The 20930-nt window shown below is 41.2% G+C and overlaps 1 protein-coding gene and 1 long non-coding RNA gene across 51 annotated transcripts in view; one reads left to right on the top strand and one right to left on the bottom strand.

Moving 5' to 3' along the window:
• The window catches only part of LOC125425788, a 35618-nt gene extending 25749 nt beyond the window's left edge, over positions 1–9869 (top strand). Inside the window, exon 4 of the long non-coding RNA XR_007243449.1 lies at positions 8661–9869. This is a non-coding gene — a long non-coding RNA (uncharacterized LOC125425788). The remainder of the gene's footprint in view (positions 1–8660) is intronic.
• TNNT3 (troponin T3, fast skeletal type) overlaps positions 1–20930 on the bottom strand; it is a 48563-nt gene that overhangs the window by 19810 nt on the left and 7823 nt on the right. The window contains exons 2-9 of one of the 50 annotated variants that reach the window (XM_048483405.1): positions 16038–16072; positions 12444–12457; positions 10668–10685; positions 8725–8739; positions 7849–7860; positions 3144–3155; positions 1849–1860; positions 1456–1470 (exon numbers count right to left, since the gene is read on the bottom strand). In XM_048483405.1, coding sequence (XP_048339362.1) covers positions 1456–1470; positions 1849–1860; positions 3144–3155; positions 7849–7860; positions 8725–8739; positions 10668–10685; positions 12444–12457; positions 16038–16057 — 118 coding nt within the window. In that variant the 5' untranslated portion in view covers positions 16058–16072. Of the gene's footprint in view, positions 1–1455; positions 1471–1848; positions 1861–3143; positions 3156–7848; positions 7864–8724; positions 8740–10667; positions 10686–12443; positions 12458–16037; positions 16073–20930 lie in introns of all 50 variants that reach the window. The other 49 variants (XM_048483408.1, XM_048483410.1, XM_048483406.1 and 46 more) reach the window with 49 other exon arrangements.

Below are 20930 nucleotides of genomic sequence, written 5' to 3'. Positions count from 1 at the left end.
CATGGGGAGGCTCAGAAAGTGAAAAAGCCTCCCAGCCACGACGAAGCCTCCATGGACCTCAATAGACTTACACTACCTTTTCAGTGGATTAAGTCTGAAGTGGGCCCACCGACGTAATACCGGCAAAGGTTGGGAGGGAACCAACTAACATTGGCTCCTCCCCAATCATGCCCACGCCTCTGCAGTGGTAGGGGCCCTGGGACACTGGCACGTTGTCCAACACTGCATCCCAGCACCACATGCCCAGCAGAATTGCTCCTCTACCAGGGCAAGAGCCCTCAGGGAGGGCAAATCCACCAGTGCAGCCATACAGTACTCCCATGAGCAAATTCCACACCCCTTTGGATGAGGCTCTACACCTGCATGAGATTGCACTGTAACTTCCCTAGTATACATCTGAGTATATCCAAACAAGCAACCTTCACACCTAGAATAAAACTCACTTTTGTGCCCTCTTTCCTTCTTTACCTTTCCACTTTATAATATTTCTGGCCATCTAAATGTTTACTACCTAAATAAACATGCTATCTGGAAATAATTATGTATTTTAAAGCATTTAATAGACCAAGCAACCAAAATTCCTTTCCACAAATGTTCAGCCACATTTTCCAGTTAAAATATCTATGGGCCTTTTTCATATTTGGTTTATCCATGAAGTCTTGCATCCAACAGAGGCGTATGGAGGAAAAATGGCGCCCGGAGACAAGCCTTCTCCGGGCGCCCTCCCCTGTACCTGGGGGTGGAGTTGGGGAGCAGGGCTCGAGGGTAGAGGCCGAAACCTGCCCCCCTCCCTCCTCGCACCCCGGCTTCTGCCCTCCCCAGAGTCTGGGGAGAGCAGAGGCCACTGCCAACCTCTGGAGACATGCTTTTAAAAGCACTGAGGGTGGGGGTGGGGCATGTGAGTGGGGCCATGCCCTGAGCCCCTCCCTCCAGAGGATGGGACTTGGGTGGGTCCCTGTTCCTGAGCTCCGCCCCCAGCCTCAGTGCTTTTAAAAGCATGTCTCCAGAGGCTGGCAGTGGGGAGGGCAGAGGCCAGGCAGGGGTGAGAGGGGTGGTGCTCTCCCCCTGGCAGGTCCCTGGAGGCTGGCTCCTGCTCTTCCCAGGGCCTGGGAAGGGCAGAAGCCAGCTCCTCATCTTCAGGCTCCCTCAGTCTTGCCCAAGTTGTTGCTCCCACAACGTGGGCAGTGCCGAAGGAGACCGAAGACGATGAGGACTTCATGCTGCCTTGTCGTCTTCTTGATGGCATCTGGTCATGTGTGGGGCTGATTTTGTGTCCCCCAGGTGACCAGAATAGTTGCGCCCGGGGATAGGGGTTACCCCTTGTCCCCAGGCAGATATGCCACTGGCATCCAGAACAAAGAATAGTAGAAACATTCTAAAGTCAGACTCAAATATTTTGAACATTATTTCCACTGCTGTAGAAAAGAAAAGAAGCAAAAGGCACACAGCACATACCTTCTTCATGGGTTTCTTCCAGAAGTGTCATAGTGGAAGCAAACAGTAATGACAGGAGAGAATAAAGGAAAAAAGAATATGTATGTAAACATTTTGAGCCTAATGGGGTAGACATGGAATGAGTGAAGGAAAAATAAACTGGTTTTAAAGAAAAGAACAAGAATACTGCAGCACAGATCCCTGAAGAAATTGTCAGGATGTGGAAAAAAATAGTATCAGGTTAAAGTTTTTGTGAGTGTGAAGCATTCGAAGAAAACAAGCTGTTAAGTGATAGTTTATTAATAGGGATTGTTTATCTTGTTTCTTCTCTTCCAACATGTGATTCATGCACTCATTTATTCTCTGTACATACACCAGAGATAATATGAGAATTTTGGAAGTTGTGACACATACCTGGTTCAGGAGCTTCAGCAGGTGAGAAGTATCATGGAACAAGATGTAGTGGACAGCAAGAGAATGAAAACAAGATGCAGTAGACAGCAAGAGAATGAAAACAAGAGGGACATGTTAATTACAAGGTTTTGAACACTTCTTTGTGAGCCTGGAGAGTGGGAGGGGAGGAAAGAGGGAGTAGGACATATCAGTAATCAGAAGGAAAGGATATTAATAGCATTTAAGGAGACCTATAAAGGTAGCCAACTGCCTTCTATCAGGGCATGAAAATGAATGATGGACATATGGTGTATCATCTTGGCAAAAACCATGAGGAATGATGGCTATTATGATTTAAATTAAAATTCCTGAAAAAATTAAATAGGATTTTATTCATCTGGTGTACAGCAATAATAGAGGCGATGCTCAAGAAATGACTATCTCAAAGGAAACAGGAACTCAATAAATGAGTGCTTCTCTTTCTGTTTTTCTCTTCTTTTTTTCCCTGAGTGAATGGTGACACTAGATCATTTTACAATCTGTGTACAGTATGAAGTGTAAAGCTACATGCATTTATGATGCTTTTCATGGGGTAGGAGTAGAAATGCTTATAGATCTGCATGGTTAATTTCAGGGTATCTAACTCTAATAGTTAATTTCAGGGTATCTAACTCTAATTTTAGTAAACAAGCATGCAAGAAAATGATTTAAAAGTATCATGGTTATGCAGTAGATTTTAATTTATTCTAATAACAAGAATAAACATGATTTGTTATATTGCAGCATTCTTTTCACATCAGTAGACCAAATTTCATTTCAAATATGTTAATCAAATTGGCTAGAAATACATGATCCTGAATCTACCTGTGACTGAATAGAATGAGGCTATAACTGCAGGTAGTTTTTTTTAATTAATCTGTTTTTTTCAGCTGGACTGCATTTTCATTCATGAATCTATTACCTATTCCTTAAAGCATGAGTTATTACCTAATATATTGAAACCATCTATCAGGATCTTTTCTGATCCTGCAAAACTCTTCCACTAATTGCCCATTTAAGACAATTCTATGCCTTTCCCTCTTCTGTACTGCAGACACTTCGCTACTGTATATGTTTCACTCCACTCCCATTTCTGAGGCATAAAGGGTGTTAAATCACATTATTATCAAATCAAGGTTATAGGATTATATTAAAAAAACAAGCAAAAGTTAATAGTTATTTATTGTTATCTCCTGTTTTCCTTGCTCCACCTTTGAATTCCTGAGCATACATTACCCCTTAAAAAATCAGCGGAATTCAGAAGTCATGTCACATACCTGGTTCATGAACTTCATGAGGTGGGAAGTGTCAATAGGGGAAAAGGAAGACAAGACAATTAAAGAAATAGAGGAACGTTAACAACCTTGAACTTTCTCAAGTCAAGGTTGAAATAGATCATTTATAAATAGGTTAAGGGGAAAAGTAAATTAATCAGTTTAAAATAGATAAGAAGGGGACAAAGATGACTGAGAAAAGAGAGCATGCACACATGAAACAACAGAAGTTGAGGAACATGCAAACAAATGTCGTACATTATACTAAGTATATTGTCACATGTGGTGTGTGTGTCGTCAAGTTGCAGCCAATTTATGGCAACGCCTTATGGGAATTTCAAGGCAAGAAATGAACCTGGGTGGTTTGCCATTGCCTTCCTCTGCAACCCTTTGTAGCCTTCCATCCAAATACTAACCAGGGCTGATGCTGCGTGGCTTCCTTGCCAGATCTGATAAGATCAGGCTAGCCTGGGCAATCCAGGCCAGGGTGTCACATGTGATACTTTAGAGTTATTTATGCTTTTCTAAATTACATGGAGCTCAGATTCACTGTACATATTATCTATCCTAGAGTGGACATAACACCCCTATGCCAGGTAAGTTCCACCCAAACAAATCTCTGGATGCCTATGCTATATTCTTAACCATCCCTTCTTCAGTCATGTGAACAATTAGCATATTCATGTGAAAGAGGAGTATAAAACTGTTAAAATATGGCCCAAAAGAAAATCACGACGATTATGTAATTGGAAGAGACAGCATGGTATAGTGCATAGGTGTCAAACTCGTGGCCCTCCAGATGTTATGGACTACAGTTCCCATCATCCTCTGCCAGCATCATGTTGGCAGGGGATGATGGGAACAGTAGTCCATAACATCTGGAGGGCCACGAGTTTGACACCTGTGGTATAGTGGGTAAAGTGGGATACTCTAATTTGTTGAACCAGGTTTGATTCCTTACTCTGCATAAAGCCTGCTGGATGCCCTTAGACCAGTCACAGTTCTCTTAGAACTTTCTCAACCCATGCAGAGACAAGCAACAGCAAACCATTTCTGAATGTCTCTTGCCGTGCAGACCCTATTGAATTGTATGTCAGCTGTGTCTTGACAGCACTTTCCACCACTTGTAATTGGAGCAGTAATTTCTATAGGTAAGTCTAAACCTTAGACTGCTGAATATACTGTGTTGGCAAAATGTTGTCCACAGCAAATTATTAGCTTGGTTACATCCACAAGGTTATTGAAGTCAATAAATAAGTTCTAGCTGGCATATAGCGAGCATCTGGCGGGGATAGGGCGGGATATAAATTTGAAATATAAATAAATAGATAGATAAATAATATAGGAGAAAGCTTTACAATGTTCATGCATGAACATTGGGGGGGGCGGCCTCTGCCCCTGCAGCTGTACAGCATTGTTTGGAGTCGGTTGCTGGTTGGTTGAGGCAGAGTAGGTTAAAACTTAATCCAACGAAGACGGAGGTCCTCTGGCTGGGCTGGGGGGGAGAGACCGAGGGATTTTCAGCCGCCTATTTTGGAGGGGGTTACGTTGGCCCCGACATCCCTGGCGCGCAGCCTGGGGGTCCGCCTGGACTCTTCATTATCAATGGAGAGCCAGGTGGCCCATGTCACCCGGGTTGCGTTTTTCCATCTTCGCCAGGCACGGCGGCTGGCTCCCTATCTCTCCCGGTCCGACCTGGCCACTGTGATCCATGCGATGGTCACCTCGAGGTTGGATTACTGTAACTCACTCTACGCGGGCCTTCCCTTGCGATTAATCCAGAAGTTGAAGCTGGTCCAGAATGCAGCAGCTCGGCTTTTGACAGGGGGTGACTATTTAGATCATATCACCCCTGTGCTATGCCGTCTGCACTGGCTCCCAGTGGAGTTCCGGATTGTTTTCAAGGTGTTGGTACTGACCTTTAAGGCCTTACGCGGCATGGGGCCCTCATACCTACGGGACCGCATCACCCCTTATGTCCCACAGAGGCCGCTGCGTTCGGCAACGGCAGAACTGCTGGTGACCCCTAGCCCTGCGATGATACAGCTAGCCTCGACCCGGGCCAGAGCCTTTACGGCTCTGGCCCCTGCCTGGTGGAATGCTCTACCTCCAGCTGTCCAGGCCCTGCGGGACCTTGGTGAGTTCCGCAGGGCCTGCAAGACGGAGCTATTCGAAGACTGGCTTTGGAGAAGGCTTTCAAGCCGTGGTCCTGCACTGCCCCCCACCGGGCTTTCTGGAGAGGGCTGCCTGTCTCCATCTTTTTATTTTTGGTTGGGCCTGATCCATTGATAACATTGCGGGCCCCAGAGGCGTTCCTCCCATTGGGAAAAGTGGGCAGTTGCCCTGGGCGCAGCCCTGTGGGGGGCGCAGGTTTGTTTGTGGGATTTTTTGTATTTTCAGTGTTTTTCCATTTGTGGCCTGCAGAGGGTGCAGTTTTTAGGCTAGCAACACCAAAATTTCAGGGATGTTTTGGGAGACTCTCCTGATGCTATCACCCAGGTTTGGTGAGGTTTGGTTCAGGGAGTCCAAAGTTATGGACTCCCAAAGAGGTGCCCCCATCCCCCATTGTTTCCAATGGGAGCTAATAGGAGATGAGGCTACACATTTGAGGGTCGATAACTTTGGACCCCCTGAACCAAACTTCACCAAATCTGGGAGGTATCATCAGAAGAATCTTTTACTGATTCCACCCAGGTTTTGTGAAGTTTGGTCCAGGGGGTCCAAAGCTATGGACTTTCCAATGGGAGCTAACAGAAGATGGGGGCTACACTTTTGAGGGTCCATAACTTTGGACCCCCTGAACCAAACTTCACCAAACCTGGGTGGTATCATTAAGGGAGTCTCCTAAAGATACCCTGAAAGTTTGGTGCTGCTAGCACCCCTGCCAGCAGGCACCTCCCAAATTTCCCCAGATTTCCCTTTAAATCCCCCGTCTTTGACATGGATTTAAAGGGAGAATCTGAGGTCCCCAGTTTAAACATTGCAAGTGATGCTGTTTGGGGGTGGATTCCAGCATCACTTGTTTAAACTAGAGAGCCCAGATTCTCCTTTGAAACATTGAAAGTGATGCTGTTTCCCCCAATTGGGGGTACTGGATACAACACCATACAATGTTTTCATAGCAGTAATAAAACATTTTGAAAGCATTTTGAAAATGTTTTCAAAAAATTATTTCTGTTGTGTGGCATGGCTTATTGCTGTGCTCAGATTTGTGAGTTGGGGCATGTTCTATAATGTGATGGTGACTTTGAAACAACCTGGTGTAAAAAATCATTGCTTGGTCACAGTGAGAGAGGGTGGCTGCCCATGGGAGGCGCCAAACTCCAGTTTGCCTAGATACGCCACTGGGCATAGCTACAAGGGGAGGGGGTGCGCGTTGCATTGGGCACGCGCCTGGGGGGGCATCAAAGTCAGGTTTTGCCCAGGGCTCCAGTTTGCCTAGTTACGCCACTGGCGGGCCCTACCTATCTCCTCCTTCCCTTGGCCTTGATTCGGGCGCCTGTTTTAAACAATTTTTGTTTTAAAATATTTGGTTATTTAATCTATTGCTGCATAGGTTTTAAGAGATTAAGTTTTTATGCGCTGATTCGTTGATTGTTGATTTGATTTGTTGATTGCTGCTCATTGGAACAGCCATGTTGTGAGCCGCCTCGAGCCCTTCGGGGATGAGGCGGCCTATAGGTTTAATAAATAGATAGATAGATAGATAGATAGATAGATAGATAGATAGATAGATAGATAGATAGATAGATAGATAGATAGATAGATAGATAGATAGATAGATAGATAGATAGATAGATAGATAGATAGATAGATAGATAGATAGATAGATAGATAGATAGATAGATAGATAGATAGATAGATAGATGATGATTATTATCCTTTGTTAATCCAAAAAACAAAAAAGCAAAAATGTTACAACAATGAAAGCAAACCTAAGCGTTAAGGTAATGTGTTGTTCTTCTGTTCTTTTCCATCACCTTTGCAATTGCTGCACACACTTTTATCAGATGGAAAAAGAAAAATCCAGAAGTCAAATCACATACCTGACTCATGAACTTCACCAGGTGAAAAGTGTCACAGAACAAGATTGAGGCAATAGAAAACAATTATGTTAAAGGCAAAAAGGCAAGAATCTTACAATAATGTGAATGTCATTCAAGTCAGCATTGAGAAAGAAGTCAGTTCATTACAGGAAACTCAACGAATGCATTTAAATAAAGAGCACTAAGTGATGAAATGCATAGAGGCAAATACAGGACATTGTACAGTAAAAGGATGGATGCAGAGCATGCAAATGCACAAAAGAAAATGTAAAACTTCTGAAAAGTCCTTTGTAAGTCACAAAGTACTAAAGACTCTGCAAAGCTTTTGCATTTTTTCCTGGGCATGTATGAGGAACTCACTGAATATGTCCAGTCCCAATAATTCGTGTATGTGAGGAATACAATTCACCTGCCACCTGCTCTTATCACAAAGTACCACGCAAGTATCTTATTCCTAACCCATAAGTAATTCTGCTAAAGTCAGTAAAAAATAATTAAGTGTGAGTGACTTAAGGCCTGTAGCCTTAGGCATCTACTTTGCTTCTCTTTTGTATTCAGTGACAGTTGGCCACACTTTCCCTTTCACAACCTTAAGAGAGCCAATGCATCATTAATGTTTCCAATTGAGCAATCAGAATTGAGAGGCCTTGACAGACACATACCTTCTTCTTGAACTTCTTCAGGCAGGAAGCATTGCACAAAGTGGGGTAGGGAGGAGAGAGAGAAGGAAACATCAAAAAATGAAATAAAACAAGGAATACAAAGGCTGAAACTTCAAGCTGGGTGAGTTGAGTAGGTCACAAAAAGAAAATTAGGAATTATGGGATTATAGGATTACAATAAATCTGATAAAGTACATAATATACACATGGAATGGAAATTATATACTTATTGACTAGAAATGTTTAAAAAAACAAAGCATGCTGATTCATTAACAGAGTTCGACAAAGTTTTGTAAAACCCCTTGCTTTTTTAGAAATGAGGGGGTTGGATCCCACTAATGGATCTCTTCCATTAGTGGCACCACTTTCCTTTGGTACAAGTTGCCCTCTCCCAATGTAGGAGTTTCTTCCATCGATGAAATATTATTTGTGATAGAAGACAGCACCACTGTTAGTGGAACAGGACCACAGAATCTAATCTAATATACTTAGCCCAGATCTGAAATTTCACAAGAAATGAATCCTATTGCTGAAATAGTTTTATTTTAGCACTATCACTGTTTGTAAAATTGCAACAAGTTTTGTTAATTAACATTAATGTTTCATGTTGTTCCTTTTAAAATCACTTTTAACACACCAGCTTATAGCAAATAAAAGGGGATTGGAGCAGATTGAATGCACAAGGGATAAATGATAGCAGCAACAACTCTGTTTTAGCAGTGGTAATGCCTGTTCCATGTTAGTGCTATTGGGCCAATCCTTTTGGAGTTAATATTTCATTTCCTCTTGTTCCTTTTCTTCTGTTACCTCAGGATTCTTTTATGCAAACACACTCTTCTGAAAAGGAAAAGAGAGAAATCCAAAGAGATCACATACCTTCTTCTGCTTCTTCTGGTGGGAAACATCACAGGACAAAAAGCAAAGACAAACATTGAAAGATTTGTTAGACTCTTGAAAGCTTCATGGACTAAGGCCAGGAGGAAGAAGTGGTTAAAAAGAATATTTAAAACTGGTTTCAGCCACCTTGAAAGAGGACATATATGGGTCAGACAATTGTAAAATCAGAAGGACATAGAATGACACACACAGAGGCATGCAGATTTAAGAGGTGAAGGAAAAACACCTAGCCTAGTTATTGGAATTACTGTTTTCCATCCAACAGAATGGAAGAAATAAAGCTAGATACGAAGGAGAGAAGGGAAATGAATATTTATTTACAGGGATAAGTTGCCTGTATTGGGTTAGCACCCCTGGCTATCTCTTTGTAAGCTTGACAAGTGGCTGAAGATGAAGTCTGAAAGTGTCTCCGCTCATACAGATTTTTCTTGACTGCTTTGTATGGACAACACTGACTCAAAAACTGTGTACAGGTCTTGGAAAGGCAGTAGCTTAAAAAGAAATACTAATATATAAGATTTAAATTTTATGACATTTAATACTTTGGTTGTTTACTCACAGTTCTCTATCAGTATCCCCTTTTCATTTTATGGTTTCATTGATTTTATGTTAGTTGTTGAGGCTACACTCACTCTTATTGATATGTATGGGAAGGGTGCCACTTTTGTGAGAATCAGGTTTATATCTAATGGTACTGAATACTGCATTGTTGATTTTAATTGTATAATGTATGTTGTTGTTCACTACTCTGAGCCTGCCTGATGGGAAGAGCAGTTTAGAAATCAAATAAATCAAATCAGTGGTTTTATTGAGTTCCCACTGTAGCCATGTTAGGATGCCTAGATTTCCAAAGGTTATGTGGCATTTTAAGTACCATGACATTTAAATTCCGTGACATTATATAATTCTCGTATTATTACTACTAGTATTAACAATTGGGCTGGGTTGGCAACAGATAATACTTCATAAAGCCTGTGTGAGTGGCATGAGTAAGAATTATGTATTTCTCACACAGCTTTGGAGAGCTAAAATCTTGATAAACCAAAATCTGTCAGGAAGTTATATTAGTTTGTGGCTTTCTCTCCACAAGACTGTGATGTAGCCTATGCCAAGTCTGACTGACATCACTAACTTAATGGATTGTACCTCTGTCTTTTAGAGAGCTGGATGAAAATGATCTGTGAATAATTTGGTTTCCACATTTTACACTTTACAATATCTTCACTATGTATATGTGCTTGTCCATATATTTTTATAGGAATTTTTCTGAGCACAACAAATCACAGCTTAGAGGAAATTATCTTTATTTTATGGAATGAAGAAGATACATTAGCAGCAGTTTGGAAGTATGCATCCATTACTTCAGATTACAGGAAGCTGATAAGTAATGTCACATGAGGTCTTGTTGAACATTCTAATTCTACAAGCTTCATTGAAATTACTATCACAAAGTTCTACATACAGTAAACTCATCAGTGATGAATCTGAAGAGTGTTTTCAAGCTTCATCTTTTGATACTTCTGTACTGATTTTCAGCAGCTTGTCAAATAATTACTAGCCAGCTCAAGATGATATACATTTACCTATCTTGTAATATCAATTTGTACATTTAACTTATTGTGCCACTGACTGCTTATTTTGTACTGTGAAATGTATTGGAAGCTTTTGCAATCACAAATTCAGGTAAAATTCTGTAATTACAATAACTAAAAAGTGAAGTCAATTGGCAATTCATATGGTCATATGGTTAGCTGTAACACAGATTTTATATTCAGCTTCTTTGAGATGCTGAATTTTCATCTAGAATTTCACATCATCTTTAGCAGCCAGTAACAGAGATATGGGTGAATGACAGGCATTGACAGAGTTGAAGATCAAGGGATCAGAGAAAGAGAAGGTACATTCTAGGTGAATTTGGTTACCTTCTTCTTCATATTCTTCTGCAATGAGATAAAAGCATCATAATCAACAACAACACGTAGCAACTGTCACAGAAGGACCACAAGGACTGACATAAAAGATAAAAACTCACTGCCCTTCTTTATATAAAAAAATTCCATTGCCTCCCGAGGACTCTTATTCAAGAGAATGGATGCAAGAAGTAGAAAAAATTAATGAGCCTCTTACAGCATAATTCTAGGAAGAGTTATACCCTCTGAAATCAGTGGGCTTAGAATTGTATAATTCTGTTGAGGATTGCACTGTGAGAAACATAGGCTGATTCCACATGCACCAAAAACAGCAATGTGAAAACAGTGTGAAAATGGAATAAACCCTTTTATACTGTTTTAAACCCTTTTATACCATTTTCACACCACTGTTTTTGGCCCATGCGGAATCAGCCATAGGCTTAGGCTGCAATTTATTTGGTCAGTCAGTGTCAGAAATTTGAGTTTCGATAGTTCTACCTGTGTGGCTGGATGTGGGTGTATTATACGGTCTTCAGGCCCATTCAAATTTTACAGTCACTTCTGTTCCTCAAGTTTCCCATCAAATGAATCTATCTGAGGGGAAAATGTACAAACATCTTTCACGTTCTTTCCAAATGGAAGATATGGTTCTACTCCCAAGAGCAAACATCAAATTCTGAAATAAGGAACATTTCCTTTCCCTTTTGGGTACAATGCAACACAGTCTGGGCCAAAAGCAGGTTCATTTCCAGCAATGGCTGCGCTATGAATGTAAAGACATGTAGAGCGAGTAAAGAATCTACAATGCCCAGTTCATATCCTTTTGAGACAAAAAATGTGTTTAAATCTGTCTTGCCAAATTTAAATGGATATAGAATAGCAATAGTTTCCCAAGCTACTAGTAACATTTGGGGAAAATTAAAAAAAATCAAAATCATAAGTTTGGAGGCATCAGGAAAAATGTTTAAAGGTTAATTTAAGCTAACCTGACTAATAAGGGTCAAGACTCACACTCAACAAAATAACAGAAAAACAAGAGAAGCTTGAAGTGTATACAAAGGGAAACGAGCACCATTTCATGGTCTCCAGGACTCTAAAATATGTCACCAGCAGATGGCAGCAGTTCCACAACATCAAAGCAACACAGAGAAAGGAAAGATAGAATATGGTTTCTGGATGGGCTGCATACCTAAATAAATAAGGGGTAAGGAACCAACTGTGCTTCAAGATCAGCGTGACTCAGGATTTTATAAGCAAAGGAAGCTGCCTAAAAATTCTTCCAAAGGTCTGTCACAAACTGTTGAACATAGCATCAGGATTCCCAGTGCCTGGGTCTAAAAGAAACTCTATTTCTCCAGCTCAGTGTCCCTTATGTGGCACAGCAATACAGTGCAAGGTTCTTTTCAATACCTGGAGAAGGCGGATAAAAAACAAGGCAACATCGGCCATCCTAAAGCTCACAGAGTAGGATCTCTGCTCTAAATATGCACATAAGCATCAAGCCATTGGGGATTTACAGTTCACCGTTGAGGCCGTTTTCCATCTTCTTAGACTCAGTGGGATCACCAAGGGGATTCAAAAATCTTCAACATGAGAAAAAAATTACCAAAGCAAGTTCAGCAAAATCCATCCTTGATATGAATCATTGCAATTTGACAGAATAGCAAAAACAGACATCACTTAAGACTGCTAAGTAAATTTTTAAAACTAATATGCATCAGAAAAGTAAATAGAAAAAATAGGCATTTTAACACTGATGTATAATTAGAAAGAGATGTTCATACTCACCCTCTACTTGCTCACTGTTGGAAAACACAAAAGAGATAAAGCCATGCTCAGTTTCATTAGATGCTGCTTAACTTACATCAGATTGATGAGTTGCCACATGTAATTCTAACACATTACTGTTGCCTCATGTCAGTGTTCATTCCTCAGCTCTTAGCTGCTGTCAAAATAATAGGATTACTTCACAAAACAAGCCCAGGGTCTGCCTATTGTAAGATACTCCTCAAACCAAAAAGAGCAGTCCTCATTCCGTTAACCCTTTGATTTTAGCTTTCAGATGACCAATCCAGCTCTATGATTCTCCCCATAAGACCCAACATTCTACCACTTTAAGGCCCCTTCCGCACACACAAAATAATGCATTTTCAAACCACTTTCACAACTGTTTGCAAGTGGATTTTGCTATTCCGCACAGCTTCAAAGAGCACCGCACAGCTTCAAAGAGCACTGAAAGCAGTTTGAAAGTGCATTATTCTGCATGTGTGGAATGAGCCTAAGCAAGCTTCCACTATCAGTAAAATTTTGACATTCCCATTTTTCCACAACCCCCTAACTCTTCTGTTCTATTCCTGTGTCACAAAAAACAAAAACGCTCATGTCTGTTTTCACCAGTATTACATCCAATTCCCTGTAATAGTGCTATAGCATTATTCTCATTGAGGTGGTAAACATGTGTCTTCGCTGTATCACTACAGATTATGGGAAGAGGCACACAACAGAATGCTAAACAAAAAATTCTTTTCACTTAGAGGAACAAGCTTTAAGGTAAGCCTTCTCTCTAACATCTAGTCTTCTATGTGGAGTGATTACTCTGTATGGAGGGACACTGAATTAGGAAAGCCCTATCTGCAATCTGAAGCAGTACAGGCAAGATCAACTAGACCTCTGTTGCTGACTGCATTGGAACCACTGCCAGAATGCAAAAGAGAACTAGTAGTATAAATATGAAACTCCATTCTAAAATGAATAAAGAGTCCCTTTTCAATGGAACTCTTCATTTAGACGACATGCAGAGTCATTCTAAGCAGGGTTACACCCTTGATTTAGGATTGCACTATAAGAGCAGCAACCTAAGAGCACTTTCTTGGAAGTAAGCCCCAGCAAATAGACATGAATAAAACTCTGAAAAGATTGCTCAGAATTGCTCTCCTGTGTTACTTGTTGAAGGGCTTGTTGGATCAAGAATTTCCATGTTTACTGTTTTCCTCCATTTTTAATGATTTCTATGTCATTTTCAATAAAGCTTTGCCCTATTTTGTTACTTATGTAATGCCCTACAATTTACAACCTTAGCAGCCCAATCCAGAGTGGGCTGGAGGGCTGGAATGGTGTGTCTCTGGTGCTGCCCCACCCCCTCTACAGGGCTTTCCCGCAGTGCAGACTGCTCAGAAAAGTTTTAAAATGGGCCAAAAATCCCCCATGGGGGGAATAGAGATATGCCACAAAAATTGTGGAGTATCTCCAACGGCGGTTTTGCTAGCGCACAGGGCATGGCCAGGTAGTGGAGGTCGATTAAGGTCAGCTCTGCCCCCGGCCGACCCCCGGACACACTGGCAGTGGTGTAGTGTCCACGGGGCGGGTGCAGGGGTATGGCAGGGGCATTCTGGGGCATTCTGAGGCAAGGGCAGGCAGTGCTGCAGCAGGGCTCTAACCTATCTTGCTGACTGCTTGCCCACCCCCTGCTGGATCTTCTTAGTTCCTATGAATGTAGACATTGTCATTTCCAACATCCTTTCTCAAGGTCTAGTGTGCAAAGTTCACAAAATTCATCTTCTTACATAGACTTTCAAACTTGTCTCTGGGTAAATGCTTGGTGAATGCATCTGCAATAATGTTGTCAGTATGGCAATATTACAAATCAACAAGCCCATCTTCACACATGTTTCTCATGTGATGGTCCTTACATCCATATGCTTGGTTCTGGAGTTTATCTTTTCCATCTGTGCAAGCTTTATGAATCCTTGGTTGTCTTCAAAAGGTTGTATGGGTTTGGACTAATTTATTCCAAGGTCCTGCATCAGTACCACTATCCGTTCAAGTTGTTTTCATGCCTCAGCTGCAGACACATATTTGGCTTGTTGATAATACAGATACACTTTCTTGCTTTCTGCTGCTCCAACTAATTGCTCTGTCTCTATAAAAGAACAGGTGTCCATTGGTCAACTTTCTAGCGCTTGTATTTCCGGCCCAGTCTGCTTCCATGTATCCCACCAGCCTGGGATTGACACTTGTTGACAACTTTAGTTTTTGATGAGTAGTGCCATGTAAATATCTGGCAAGTCCCTTGTGTTTGGTGACTCAGTCTTTCTGCACAAAATCCCTATGGCTGTTGCTATATCAGGGCATGTTAATGTGGTTAATACAGCAGTTTCCCAATTGCCTATCTGAAATGTAGATTCCAAATAAACATTTACCTTTATCTTTTAATCGGTGAGTCTGCTGCTTCTCTGTATACCTAGGATTCTACTAACATGGGTGATGGGCCCAAATTCAAATACACTGATTAAAAGAAAAGTTTGTCTGAGGCCCTTTCTGCACGGGCCAATAACAGCACCCTAGGGACGGCAAAACCGCCGTCCCTAGGAGCTGTTCGCATGGGGGGCGCTGCTGACACGCCCTCCTGCCCTGCGACTCCAGAGCTGTCGCGCAGGGCAGGGGAGCGTGTCCCCTGGCCTGGGCGACGCATCGGAAGGTTGGAGAGAAGGTAGGTCATTCGGGTGACGGCGCAGTGCTGCGCCATCTTCCCTGCCCCTACCGGGACCGTTCGTGTGAACGGTCCCAGGGGGGGTGCGTCGGTGTTGTATACGCCAATGCATCCCCGAGTGTGGCCGTGCGGAAATGGCCTTAGTTTCAGGACAGCTAACCAACAAAGACAAAGGATTTAAGATGGCAACCTCCAGTTGTGATCTTTTTGGATTTTACAATGAGGCATTAACAGATTTGGATTGTGGCACATGGTGCATCTTCATAAAGGCTTTTGCAGCAGACTCCCCCCCCCCCCCAACCTTCTTTAACTGCTTCAGGCGGGGTCCTAGCTGGTCAGATTTTTCAGGGACTTAGGTGCTTCAGAAATATAGTCACGAATGGTAAGATATAAGCACTTTCCTTCAGCCCTGTAACTGATCCAGAAGGTGAAGGAGGGCAGTTGACTTAAACATTTCTAGGCAAACCCCTTTAATAAGGCACGCAAAATAAGTACTGAGGCAGATTTTAAACTTAAACAGAATAAAAGGTTTATTAATAGAAAGGAGATGGAAAAGAGATATAGATAACGTGGAGAGATGGAATGGATGAGGCAAATAAAGCAGGAGAAATATATGCTCTATGCTTATGCTCTAGTGCTCGGCACAGAGATTCAGTATTTAGTTCTTCAAGCACAGACTTAATAATACTTGTTCAATTTCAGTTCTCATTTACAGTTCAGCTTAGATGACATATAATTGCTTCTTAGAAGTACAGTTACTTAAGTTTAAGATGTTCTGGCTCATGCAGGTCGGAGCTAGTGGTGGATGGTTACAATTTTACTGACATCTTTTGTGTGACAGAGTATAGAAGAGCCACAAAAATTATCAATCACACATATCTGCTTCAACTTACACTTCTTCTGTGTCAGACATGTTGGCAGTAGATTCCTAGAGGAAAGAACAAAAGGAACAGATTTGCCAGTGAACACAGCTTTGCCCTGGACCTCTTCCCTCCACCTGCAGCCAGTTCGCCTAGTCTTACACCAACATTCCCTCATGCTACTTTGCATGCTTCTCCCTCACACCTCCTCCCTGTTGCCGACTGCTTCCCAGTTCTTGTCCTGTTGTATCATTTTTATTGGCTGTGACCTCCCTGCTCCTGTATATCTTTAGATCTTTAGATTTTTTTTAAAAAAAATAATCGTATCAATAGTAATACTAAGGCATATCAACACTAATACTAAAAATGTAATTATAATAATACTAGTCGATCAGTCCAAACATCCAATATGCCCATGCATTTGATCAACAAACTGGGATGTCTCCAGCCTCATAGTTTTATACACAAGCCATCAGTGATTCCAGCCCACACTGGGAAAAGCCCATCTGTCTTGTTGTTTGGGTTTACAGCACATTGGGAGATGGATGGTTGTGAACCTGTGGAGCTTAGCAAATGGCAATTCACATTGTCCTTTTGTGGTTTTGCAGTTTGCCATTGCTCCCCCTTTACATCCTGCCATGGAAGACAATCAGTGTTCGGGCAAAGTGTACAGATGCCGTATTCAAGATTTTCCTTAATAGTTTGCATCTTTATGTCGATATATCAATCTATTATGATTAAAGATAAAAATTAAAGATTATATTAAAAATTAAAGCACCCTGTGCAATAGAGAACCTGTGAAACATCCCCCTCCCACTCCAAATGCAAACAAAAAGTCAGCGGATGGGTAATGCCTTTCTTGCTGCAAACAGGATGATGGGTAATAATGCTGGACATGCCACGAAACAAAGACTCCCCAGCAAATTCTCTTTGAAGTTGCGGAAACCTAGCCATGCATAATTGGCCGGTGATTTCCAGTAGAGATTAGATACCTGAGGCTGTAGTATCTACTACCAAGGTACAGGGCAGAACAAACCTGAAGCAGGGTTGAACTCAGTGGGCATAGAAGAGTGGATTGCCATGTTGTGCAATTGGATTGAACTGTTATAGAACCATTTGTTGTATAATCTTTTTGCCCTTGATGGAGCAAAATCAGGGCTACAGTATGACATGAATGTATTTGAGCAGGTAGGACCCCCTCCCCCACATGGCTGTTAAAATAATTATCCCGATTTATCAACAATTCAGTAATTTTCCTATACTAATTCGGTTTGTTTATTACTAACAAGAAACACAATCGTGCATCCATGTTTAAGGTATCCAGTGCTTCAGAATTCTTTTAAATTCTTTTCACATGAATAACTTGTGAGTAAGTTCAGACAGGAAAACTAAGGATGGGAGTGGTGGGATGGCTTACTGCTTACATGGAATTAACACTTTAGCTTAAATGGCTACTTGGGCAACACTGCTCCACTTTGCTGCCTGGAAAGTTAATGCATATGATAAGCATTCCATTAATTGCTAAGGTCACAAAAAGCCTTATGTTTGTGTAAAAGAAAATAAGGCAAGTCAACCTCAGATTAGCAGCAAATTAACTCAAAAAGAGAAATATGGAAAAATGGCAGAAATCAGAGGCTTATTTGGATAAAGGTATCCCGTTACCTCATGTATTTACTACAGCTGGATATCATACGCAAGAGTAAGAACTTGAAAAGGCTGAGAACATGAAGGACTGTAGTTCTCGCTTCAAAGCAGTGGTTTTCCCAACCCTCAGCAGTTGTGAAAGGTATTGCTCCATTGTAATCACAAAGCAGAATTTTCTGCATTGCAGAATGCAGGCCCCCACCCCCAGTAGGTAATGGTATACTGCAATAGACCTCTTTGGTGACACTGAGTAATAACTCTGAAAAAAACGTTTTTTAACTTAGAAAACCCAAAGAGGTCAAAGATAAACTCTGCAGCAGAAGGGGTTTCACCCAGCCTCCACCTAATCCATGATAGATGTAGCTTAAATTAGAAAACAAGGCTCCTCCCTAGGAAATCCAAGCCTTGACTTGACTTCATTAGTCAGCTGATATATGAGAGGAGTCTTGAAGGAACAAGTAGATGGATGTGCATCCTAAAGGAACATCTGCAGCTCACAAGGTTTCTATTTCAGAAGGGTATTATAATCCCGGAGGCAACAGTCCTGCCATATAAGGAATCCTACCCAGCAACCCATAACAACACTTAATGATATAATGTAAACACCAAGAAGGGTGTGTGCTTACATAGCCTCTACCACTATGTTGTGAGGTTCTACATGTTCCAGTCATAAAACCCTAACAACAGGCAGGCAGACAATATTTTTGGTCCCTGGGATGGAGTGACACAGCTGCTCCATAGTGGAGAGAAAAGCAATAAAATCTGTCAAGGTTCCTTCCAAACTAACTATTCCCTCAAGAGTTCTTGTGGGAGTCTTGACTACTACACACTCTTTACTCTTTGAGTAGTTTGTACATCTGGAGTGAGCCTTCTTTAGAAACAAAGGAAAAAATAGAGCAGAAATATTTATTTATTTATTTTCAGTGATGTAATTTTGTGGAAACCAAATGCCATTTTATATGCATCTGAAGTTGTGGAGTGTTGCTGGCTTCTAATTTCTTCTTCATTGTCAGAAATTGGCCATACTTTTTTTTTAAGAGGAGCCTTGCCTGTCAACTCTTTCAATGTTGGGCAAACAGTTTGAAAAAGTAACTATGTATATGTAGGAAGGAATTCTACCCTCAGTCATCGCTGATAATCAGGAAGATTAATGACTTAAAAGCTCATTCATATTTATGACCAGTATGGTCTGCATTTTGATAGAACTAATAGACTGGGCTGCATTGGCTTGAATTCTATGGATCCATTCTGTTACTGGCGGAGCTTTAGTCCAGTGCAAAGAAGACCCTTCCTTGCTAGTGCAAGATGCAAAAGGTTTTTTCAAGTGATAGAAAACTTCCTTGTGTTGGTAGATAATTTTGTTGTTAGACAAGGATCCATAGTAAGTGTAACCATTTACCCTTAATGATTTGAAATAAACATATTTTAGTCACAACCATTTTTAAGACAGCAAATGCAAGGTTTCAAAAGTGACTTCATTCAATTGCTTCTTATTATTTTCTTTATCTATTGGCACCATGATGACAGGCAGTACTGAACAATGATCCCAAAATGGTGGGTCATGAGAGTCAATAGAGAGTGCTGGTAACAGAACAGAACAAAGCATGTGTCACTTTCAGGTTAGGAACTGCAAATGACATGGGTTTTTATGAATTAAAAAATGGATTGCGTATAGGAGGTTTACTTGTTAACAAAGTTAACAAAATGCTTTGTCATCTTGATAGACTCTGTAGAATCCACCTACGAATTGCCTATAGATGTGTCTGTGTGTATGTGTACAGTGCCTTTCATCACTGGCAGTTCCAAGATGGCCCCAAAACATGCACTTTACAAAAGCTTACTAGAGCCATTGGTCTATTCTTGGGAAGTTGCACTTCGGACAATGTCCAAAATATCTACTCCAAGAAGTCTATGTGCCATATCATTTCACCACCAGCTGTTCAAAAAGAGGTTGAAAGTGTATTTAAGACCTATGGTGGCATATTTTGGACAAAACTGATGGCCGTGAATTCCCTCCTCCCATATAACTATCTAAAGTCAATCTTGATCATGGGCTTCTAATCTTAAAGCACCCCACAGCAGTAATACAACATAAACAGAAATATTATAGGAAGACTGAAGGAATTGATAGAACGAGACATCAATTTGAAACATCATCAATAAGTCAATTACAAACAATCACAATTTCTTGCCCTAGTATAAAAAAATTCACACGAATATGTAATGAAACTGGACATTTGATCCTCCCATGTAAATTGGGTTAAAATGTGAGGGTATGGGTGTGCATATTTACTGATGTTATACCATTGTAGCGGCACTTGGTTTTAGTGACAGAATATTCAGACTCATAGCAAACACGATACACAATATATATATTGAGGTTCACTGATCCTTTTATACTCCCAGATCTCAGAAGCCAAGCAGGGTCAGTACTTGGAAGGGAGATCACGAATGAAGATTCTGCAGAGGAGGGCAATGGCAACCCACCTTTGCTTCTCATTTACTTTAAACACACATATGCTACACTGTTTAAAGGTCCATTCATGGCCCATAATGGAGATATCTCTAGTAGAAAATCTCATTCTAAGGAGAATGGGGCCCAGTTCAGTTTAGGACCATGGTGCGTAGGGAGAGGAGGCTTAATCTTTCCTTCAATACCATTTTCCAAACCTGAAACAGCCCACGCAAACTGCTATTGCGGAAATGGGGAAACCTACATATATTGACCCTGGGCTAGATGACCTAACGGGCCTTTCCAACTCTGATTGTATGGTTCTCTGATTGATAAGCTATATGTCAGTTACCCACAGGTCAAATAGGGTAAGGCGTTTTTTCTTCATGTCATTGTTTGGAAATAACTATTGGCTTTTCATGGGCACAAGGGCAAGGCACAATTTTCAGATCTCTGATCCTCCCCAAGCTATTTATAGGACTTTCTTATTCCTGAGGAGCAGCACTTCATGGAGAGTTTGGATTTGCTGTGGGAAGAATCAGCAAAAATTTAGACAGGATTCAAGCCAATATTTGAAGACAGGAACTCTTAACATGGGGCACTCCCAAAACACCAGATTCGCTTGATTCACTTTTTCTTTCCTGAAAAACATGACTCTAATCTTTATAGTTATAAAGATGACAAAAAAGGAACACAGCTTCAGACAGTGTGGCTCCAATTAGCTGCACTATTTTATATTTCATCCTAGCAATAGCAGCAAAGCCAATCAAATCTGGCTACATGATTACATCACTCAAAGCTAATTTAATCACTGTAAATGTGAATATAGG

The sequence above is a fragment of the Sphaerodactylus townsendi genome, linkage group LG02 (genome assembly GCF_021028975.2).
Source record: "Sphaerodactylus townsendi isolate TG3544 linkage group LG02, MPM_Stown_v2.3, whole genome shotgun sequence".
NCBI lineage: Eukaryota > Metazoa > Chordata > Lepidosauria > Squamata > Sphaerodactylidae > Sphaerodactylus > Sphaerodactylus townsendi.
This window is presented reverse-complemented; position numbering and strand designations above follow the sequence as displayed.